Source organism: Quercus suber, unplaced genomic scaffold, assembly GCF_002906115.3.
Source record: "Quercus suber isolate HL8 unplaced genomic scaffold, Cork oak 2.0 scaffold_443, whole genome shotgun sequence".
NCBI classification, from domain to species: Eukaryota; Viridiplantae; Streptophyta; class Magnoliopsida; order Fagales; family Fagaceae; genus Quercus; species Quercus suber.
The window spans coordinates 587,151-596,455 of NW_027069894.1; the positions used below are offsets into that span (position 1 = coordinate 587,151).

Genomic DNA, 9,305 nt, shown 5'->3' on the forward strand with positions numbered 1-9,305 from the left:
GAAGTAGATATTAGTAACTGTTGGATGGGCTTACCTTTCGGGCCTGTAGTAGCAGCAGCTTATAATTTGATGGATGGGTCTTTACGGTTCAGTTTTAGTTTTCGTTTGTTGATTTGGATTTTTTTGTTACTTAATTATATTTTTTAGGCCTCAAAACGATGAAGACAAAACAAACTCTATAATAAGACAGGTCTTCCAACAAAGTTCAAGAAAACTTCACAAAATATCTTCAGAAGAAGACAAGTAAACAACCGCAAAAGTCATTTGCGTTTGAAATTTTGAATCCCTATTTACCGACCCAAAAAAAAAAAAAAACCCACTCAATTTATTTATTTTGATGCACAACTTTTTAATCATTTTTTTAAAATTAAAACCATACAGTTGTTTAAATTAGTAGCAGGAACCAAACTGTGGATCCCACCTTCAGCCCGCGTGAGAATCTGAGGGTGATTTGAGTATGGGTAAAATAGTTAGCTTGAACTATTTTTATTTACATTAATTTCCTTGAAGTTCTGGGCTTCCATAATTGGTGCAAAGTTAGGAACAAGCTCAGTAACATTGTCGGAAAGTGCTGGTAAGATTTCAGTTGATAGGCATTAGCATATTTTTTGGACCTGTCGTTTTCCCTATATATCTTCTAAGCAACATCTTATAGGAAGGCAAATAGTGCTGCTAAACAAAACAAACAGACGAATCTTCCAACAAGGTTCAAAAGCACTTCACAAAAAATGCCCTCGGAAGAAGACAAGTAGATAACCACTAAAGTCATTCTTATCAGTTTTGGGTTCGAATAGCATACAGACAAAAAAAAAACCTACTCAATTTATTTATTTTATCTACATCTTTTTAATCATTTAAAAAAATAAAATAATACAACTTTTTAAATTAAATAAGTAAATAAAAAATAAACTATAGCAACTATAGGGTCTATTTGGTAATGTTGTTTGACCAACAGTTTTCATTGTTTAAACAACACAACACATATTTCCAAAATACTGTTTCACTCATTTATTTTCACAACACTTAAATAACATTACTAAAAATCTCTTATTAAACGGGCCTATATATCTCATTTTGTCACCTCTACATTTAATAATTTGGCTTTGCCTTAGCAGCTGGAACCAACTATCAGTCCGTGTCTCCATTCTATAGAAGACTAGTATTTAACAACTCTTTAATTTACTCCATTCTATAGTCTATACTAAAGTCTAAAGATACTTTAAAAAAGCAAGGGTCATTACTTATACTTTACACCTACACTCTTTAACTTAAGTTTAGTTAAATGAATTCTTAGCTGTGGACCATTAACGGAATTCTCTCTCACTCTCTCTCTCAAAACGTTGCATACTCCTTTGAAACCTGCAATCACACAATAGAAGCTTCACGGACAATACTGCAATTCTATATAATCTGTAAGTTTTCACTTGTTACATGCACCCTTCTCTTCTCTTTTTATTTCCTCTCCTTTTAGTTTCACTCTTTTCTTTCCAAATCGTTTCCTTTTACTTTTTATTTATTTATTTTTTAGCCCTTTAGAAATCTATGCTAATAATTATTCACTGAATTACAGTTGAAATCAAATTATGTGAGTTAATTAGATATATAGAATAATCTTCATTAAGAAACTCATAAAAATTAGATTTATATTAACATTTATAATTAAGAATTCCATATAATTATTACAATTAAGAATACGTAATTGTGAACTCATTTGCAAAATAAATAAATGTAAACAAAAAGATTTCGAGTTTACATGCTGGTCATTGGTATCCTTTTTTTATGGCGTCCTTTTTTTTTTTTCCTTAATTATATTTTTTAGGCTTCAAAAAGATGAAAGCAAAACAAATGATCTAAGACAGATCTTTCAACCAGGTTTGAGAAACTTCACAAAAAATACCCTCGAAGAAGATAAGTAGACAACCACTAAAGTCATGCTTAATTTTGATTTCGAATCCCTATTACCAACAAAAAAGAAATTAATCGATTTAATTATTTTATGTAAAAAAAAATTATCAATTCTTTTTTTTTTTTAATTATCAATTCTTTTATTAAAAAAAATACATTTGTTTAAAATGGATAAGTTATATGTAAGCTAATACCATGTATAATTTGAACATTTCTAAAAAATATATATAATTGAACTGTATAATTGTGATTTTTTACTTGTACTCATGCATATGCATGAGTATAAGTTAAAAACAATCACAATTACACTGTGTTAATTTATACATTTTTTTAAACAATCACAATTATGCATATGCATGTACAATTAAAAAAAAATCACAATTATACAATTCAAATTAAACTTTTTTGAGAAGATGTTCAATTATACATGATATTAGCTTTACTTTTTTTAAACATACATTTCTTAAAAATATGTAATGATTTCTCATAATATATATATAATATATATATGATTTAGAATTTACTTGCCACAAAAATTAAAAACTTAGATGTGTTGCGCAAATTGAATTTCATTTGAAATTCAATTTAGAATCTAATTAAATTTTAAACTCTTCAATTTTACACTCATTAATTCACTTGACACTAAATTAAAAATTAAATGGGACATATGCACAAATTGAGAATCCAATTAAAACCTAATTAGATTTTCTCTAAGTTTTGCTATTAATATATATAATATATATATGAAGGAAAGTGCAACATTTTTTTTAGCAAGTCAAGAAATCATTTAATTAACTCTCTTTATTAAAATGTAGGTCTAAAGTGTGGCCCTTGGTTTTCAAAAGTATTTGTAGTTTAGACTTTAGTTTGTTGATTGAGGGGAGTAGAGTAAAATAGAGTAGAAATGACTCAAAATTAGCCTATTTTCAGTCAATTTTACTTTTCTCTCCTCCATTCTTCTCCCTCCCCCCTGGATCCAAACGGGCTATGGAAAAGGGAAATTTCTTCCATATAAAAACTCCCTGTTTGTTTCCCTCAAATTCTCACGCGGATTGAAGGTGGGATCCACACATTGTTTCCTGCGCTAGTCTGCTAGTGCTAAGGCAAAGCCAAACAAAATGCAAATGTGAGCAAACTGAAGGTGAAACGAGATATTTGCTATAGTTTTTTTTTTTTTTTTTTTTTTTTTTTTTTTTTTTNGAAATCTTCGATTTTTACACTCAATAATTCATTTGGTACAAAAATTAAAAATTAGATGGGATACGTGACTCAAAATTGAGAATCCAATTGAAATTTAATTGGATTTTTTCTAAGCTGGCTTTTAATCTATATATATATTAATAGGCAAAACTCAGAGAAAATTCAATTAAAATTTGAAACTAGAATCCAATTTTGTGCCGTGTATCTAAATTTATGTAGGGACTACACAATAATTATCTACTTAAATTTGTGTCATGTGTCTACTTAAGTTTTTTTAATCTTTGTGCTAAGTGAGTTAATGAGTGCAGAATACTAATAATCTAATATTAATGAACTATAAATTTCTTTTCTTTTCTTTTTAAACCAATCACACATACTCAATAAAAATCATCACACAACAAAGATCACCACACATTCTATCTTATTAAAAATTAGAAGAAAAAAAATGATTATAAGTAGTATTAAATTTATGTAAGAATTTTAATACGTGACTAATTGTGTATGATTTTTAATATATACATACGTATGCATATGTTACATGCTATTTTTTTTAATAATTTGACTAACTATTTATATTTTTATGATAAAAATTATGTTTAATTTTAAATGCATCCAATCCATGCATATGCATGAGTTACATGCTAGCATATATAGAATTTAAACCATCAATTACACAATATAGTAGCTTCACCGACAATACAATACTGCTAATCTACTATTCTCCAAAATCTTTAAGTTCTCACCCTTTTTTTCAATGAGTATCTGTAACTATAAGTTCTCACTTGTTATATATGTTCATTCTTCTCTTTAATTTCCTCTCCTTAGTTTTACTCTTTAAATTCTACATAGTTTCCTTTTACCCCTTATTTGTTTATTTATTTTTACTTGAAATCTAATTGAATGACATTTTGACGAGTATCTTTAATTCTATATTGTGATTCAAGGTTTACTTGTAAGCTTAGATTGGCTTTCATGGATTCAAAAAGCCCATCTTTCTCTTCTTCCAGCCATAAGTGGAAATACGATGTCTTTCTAAGTTTTAGAGGTGAGGATACTTGCAAGAATTTTACAGACCATCTATACACTACCTTGAACCAGAAGGGTGTCAACACCTTCAGAAATGATAAAAATCTCGAGAGAGGAGAACCTATTTCCCAAGAGCTTTTAAAAGCAATAGAAGAATCATTGTTTGCTATTGTCATTCTCTCAAAAAATTATGCAACCTCAACATGGTGTTTGGATGAACTTGTGAATATCACGAAATGCAAAAAAGAGATGGGGCAAATAGTTTGGCCCATTTTTTACGACGTGGATCCATCTGAGGTGCGAAAACAGATGGGTACATATGCACAAGCATTTGACGAACATGAAAAACGTTTCAAAGATAATATAGATAAAGTTCACATGTGGAGAGCTGCTTTGACAGAAGTGGCCAATCTCTTTGGATTTCATTTACAAGATAGGTAATTTGTGCTAATGTCATTATATCTCTTTATATATTTTATTAAATAATCGTCTTCATTGACATGCGAGATTTATTTTGTATCTACTTGTTAGGATGTCATTCTAATGCATTTGACATGACAATAATAATCTCTGTTTTTGGTTAGGTACTAGTCCCTTTGAAATGTATAATTACTTGGTACAAATTATAAATTATTAAAAATTTATAATATAACACTATAAGGGTACTTAAGATTTTGACATGTATAACCCTAAGTCTTTAGTTATAGCTCGTTATTGTCTTCTTTTAGATGTGGGATTACCATTTTTACATGGGAAATTGTATCTCCTTACTTTTCTACTTTTCGATGTGGAATTCATTTGAATTTAAAATGATTTACAACAAATTTGCACTTTTGACTCAAAAAATAAACAAATTAATTTTCATTCTTTACTACGATGAGAAATAATATGTCCACAACATTTTCATTACACTTTTACAACAAATCTTAACTAGTAGGTTGTTAATGGTTGTTATTGGTAGACAAAAAAGTAATTTAAGTTGTGAGACTCAAATTAGAAACAATAATAATTTACCACATATAATTGTTGTGAAAATGTTATAGACCAAGCACTTCTCTCCTACGATAGCTTCACCTTAATGAAGCTTAACACAAGTAAGATAACTAACTTTATACAACCAAGGCCACGCTTGTGGAGGCTTGTCACGACCAATTTGATACTAGTTCGTTGTCATTCGAGAATAGAAAATGTGCAATATTCATACAAACAATACACTAGAATATTGCCAAAGGCCTTGTAACTGAATTGGCACCTCCCTATGCACAAAGTGCTTGGGGGTCTAGGAGGGAAAGGGTTCGAACTGTGGAATTAGCAACATGTTGTAATTATCTCTCAAAATACATTAGAATATTTTCACAAGACAAACAATATATATGTGTGAGTAGTTCACCGAGAAAATCTTTCCTCCACCTTATTATTCCCCTAATGGGACTCCTCCTAAAAATGGTTTACCCTTTATATCAGTCAGGTTTCTGCTCCCCTGTCCCAGCCAAAAAAAAAGTTCTAAAAAGAAGAGAATCCTCTTCCAACAATTTGTAGTGGATTTAAAAATTACTTCTTTATCTTTAGCCAACCCCAACAAATTGTTATAAATTTTTATTTTAGGATTCAACTAACATTTGAAAAAAAAAAAATTTGCACTTGTATTTCTCTTTCATAATATTTTAAAGGTTACACTTCTATAATCATAATGGGACATCCATTTCATTAATTAAAAAAAAAACTGATGTGGTACGTGATGTGATGTGGATGAACTATCAATTATAAAAATAAAAATAAAAGTTATCCTATTTTTTTGTTCCTTTAAAAAAAATTGTAATACCTAGAACCTTGTTTAGGAGTTAATACACATAATTTTAATAATTGAAAATGAAAGTTAGGGACTTAAACTAGAGAAAATAAAGATGAATTATTTTACACATTCTTAAAATAATCAAAAGCACATATAGAATTTCTTGAAAATTAATAGGTACTCTTACACAGTTAAATTATTTGTTTAGATTTCTCTTTATAAGTTATTATGTCGATAAATATGTATTGATTTTTGATATTATATTTAATTAATACTATGCTTTAATAGAAATTACAATGTATGATTAATTTATGTTTTATGTGAAAAATAATTTTTTTAAGTTTTTATTTATTTATTTATGACAATTAAGATATTAAGAATTTAATTTATTTTAATATTTATATTAATTAAAAAATTTTGAATCAATATTGTGTCAAACTATGTCTTATTCTTACCCCGAAACTAAAATCCTAACTTCAACTATACTTAATAGAATTGTTTATATGTGACTCCAACAGTAACTCATTTCTTTATTCTCAGTTATTTGAATTTTGTAATTACTGTTCTTGTGTTTGAGTTATTGAATGTACTTAGTTTTCTTCTTGTCAATGTGAGATTTGCAAGAATTTGAGGGTAAGTTACATTGAAACTTAACACTAAATATATGCTTTCTTTTGGGAGGTATAGGGTAATATGGGTGATCAATTGCATTGCTTCATTGCCTCTCGCATGAGTCAAAATTTATCCAAGATATTGTGGTAGAGATATTGCACAAATTAAGTTTAACACTAAATATATGCTTTCTTTTCGGATATGGAGGCTAATATGGGTGATTCAATTGCATTGCTTGATTGTCTATCTTCTTTGCAGGAATGAGACAGAATTTATCCAAGATATTGTGGAAGAGATATTTCCCAAATTAAGTTACAAATTCCCAAGATCAGATACCAATGATTTGGTAGGAATAGATTCTCGAGTAGAAGAATTGATGTCGCTTTTGGCTATACGATTAAACGATGTTCGCATCATAGGGGTTTGGGGGATGGGAGGAATTGGTAAGACAACTCTTGCTAGATTTGTCTATCATAAGATTTTTAATTATTTTGACGGTGGTAGTTTTATCACTAATATTAGAGAAGAATCTGAAAAACATGGTTTACTTTCATTACAACAAAAACTTATTTGTGAAATTTTGATGGAGAGAAGTATGAATATTCAAGATGTTGATAAAGGAGTTCTTTTGATCAAGCGTATCATGTGCAATAAAAGGATTCTTCTTGTTCTTGATGATGTAAATCAATTGAACCAATTACAAAAATTAGCCGGGAAGCTTAATTGGTTTGGTCCAGGTAGTAGAGTTATTATCACAACTAGAGATGAGTCTTTGTTGAAAAGACATAACGTATTTAAAATATATGAGGTTAAAGTATTGAATAATGATGATGCTCTTCATCTTTTTAGGTTGAAAGCTTTTATGAGTGATTGTCCTGCCAATGGTTATCTAAAGTTGTCTAAACAGTTTGTAAATTATGCCAACGGCCTTCCATTAGCTATTGAGGTTTTGGGTTCTTTTTTGTTCAATAGAAGTAAGAAGGAATGGGAAAGTGCATTAAATAGGCTCAATGAATTTCCTGATAAAGATGTTATGAAAATACTTCAAATAAGTTTTGATGGACTTCATGAAACAGAAAAGGAAATCTTTCTACATATTGCATGTTTCTTTAATATGAAGGAAAAATATTATGTGGAAAAAATGCTAGATTATCTTGGACTTTATCCTAGAATTGGTTTAAGGGTTCTCATTGAAAGGTCACTTTTAAAAGAATTTCAAAGTAAATACAAGATGCATGAACTATTACAAACGATGGGTCAAAGCATAGTTCGTAAAGAGCATCCTCAAGAACCTGGGAGGTGGAGCAGATTATGGATATTCAATGACATTCACAATGTATTGGTGAAAAATTCGGTAAGAGGTCATTTGTAGAACTTAAGCATATGCCTTATAATGTTATTCAACACAATTACAATTTGAATAACTCTAGTATCTTGCAATTCACCTATCCCTTTTTTCTTGATTATCAGGGAACAAGAGAAAATCAAGGCCTAGTCTTAGAGCGTCCTAAAGTTGAAAAACTACGTGAATACGAAACAAGATATTGGAACCTAGAAGCATTTTCAAAGATGCCTAACCTTAAGTTGCTTATAATTCATGGTGTTCAACTTCTGCATGGTCCCAAGCATCTTCCTAATAAATTAAGACTTCTTGATTGGAGTAAGTATCCTTCAAAGACTTTGCCATCAGATTTTCAACCAATTGAACTTGTTGAACTTCACTTGTTGCATAGCAAAATTGAACGGCTTTGGAAAGGGGAAAAGGTAAGATTGTTATTTAAGTACTACTGATACAATTTTGTTTTTAATTTTCAATTAATTATAAGGTTTGTTAAATCTAACTCTTCTACTATATATTTTGGCTTTGAACAGTACTTGAACAAGTTAAAGTTCATCAAATTGAACGGTTCTTTAAATCTCATTGCAACCCCTGACTTCACCGGAGTTCCCAATCTTGAGATATTGGTTTTTAAAGGTTGTATAAATTTACGTGAGGTTCATCCATCTATTATGGTTCTTAAAAGGCTTACTCTTCTTGATCTAGAAAACTGCAAAAGCCTTAGAAGTCTTCCAAGCATGTTTGAAATGGTGTCTCTTGAGACTCTTATTCTTTCTGGTTGTTCAAAATTCGAGAGAATTCCAGAATTTATCGGAAATATGGAACGCTTATCAAAACTTCATTTAGATGGCACTGCTATTACGAAACTTCCCTCTTCAGTTGAATGTTTGACTAATCTTAAAGAACTATCTTTTCGTGGATGTAAAGGTCCACCATCTAAACTATGGAATATCCTTTTTCCCTTAAATTTATTGCCAAGAAGAAGCCAGAATCCTGTGAGCTCATTATTGCCTCCCCTTTTAGTTTTGGGTATGTGTTCTTTAACAAAATTGGACTTGAGGAACTGTGATCTCCAATCAATCCCTAATGATATTGGAAACTTATCCTCTGTAACCCATTTACATCTAAATGAAAATCACTTTAGTTGCCTTCCTGAAAGAATTGTGCAACTATCTAATTTGTCGGAAATTCATTTACGCAATTGCACAAGACTTCGTTCATTGCCACAGTTGCCATCAACAATTGATTGGATTGAAGCAGATGGTTGTACCTCATTGGAAACATTTCCAAATGGATTTGAACCACAGGATTTCGCCCAAACACATCTTTTGTTCTTCGATTGCTTCAAATTGGCTGATAACATGTTATTTAACGTTCTGAGAATGCTACTAACATTTCATCAGGTCTCTCTCTCTCTCTCTCTCTCTCTCT

The 9,305-nt window shown here is 29.9% G+C and overlaps 1 protein-coding gene across 1 annotated transcript in view; it reads left to right on the forward strand.

Annotated features, from left to right (window-relative positions):
- The first annotated feature begins 1,212 nt into the window (after positions 1–1,212).
- The window catches only part of LOC136062707 (disease resistance protein Roq1-like), a 9,204-nt gene continuing 1,111 nt past the window's right edge, over positions 1,213–9,305 (forward strand). The window contains exons 1-5 of the mRNA XM_065762126.1: positions 1,213–1,412; positions 4,050–4,568; positions 6,794–7,889; positions 8,006–8,299; positions 8,408–9,277. Of these exons, the coding sequence (XP_065618198.1) occupies positions 4,078–4,568; positions 6,794–7,889; positions 8,006–8,299; positions 8,408–9,277 (2,751 nt within the window). The 5' untranslated portion in view covers positions 1,213–1,412; positions 4,050–4,077. The remainder of the gene's footprint in view (positions 1,413–4,049; positions 4,569–6,793; positions 7,890–8,005; positions 8,300–8,407; positions 9,278–9,305) is intronic.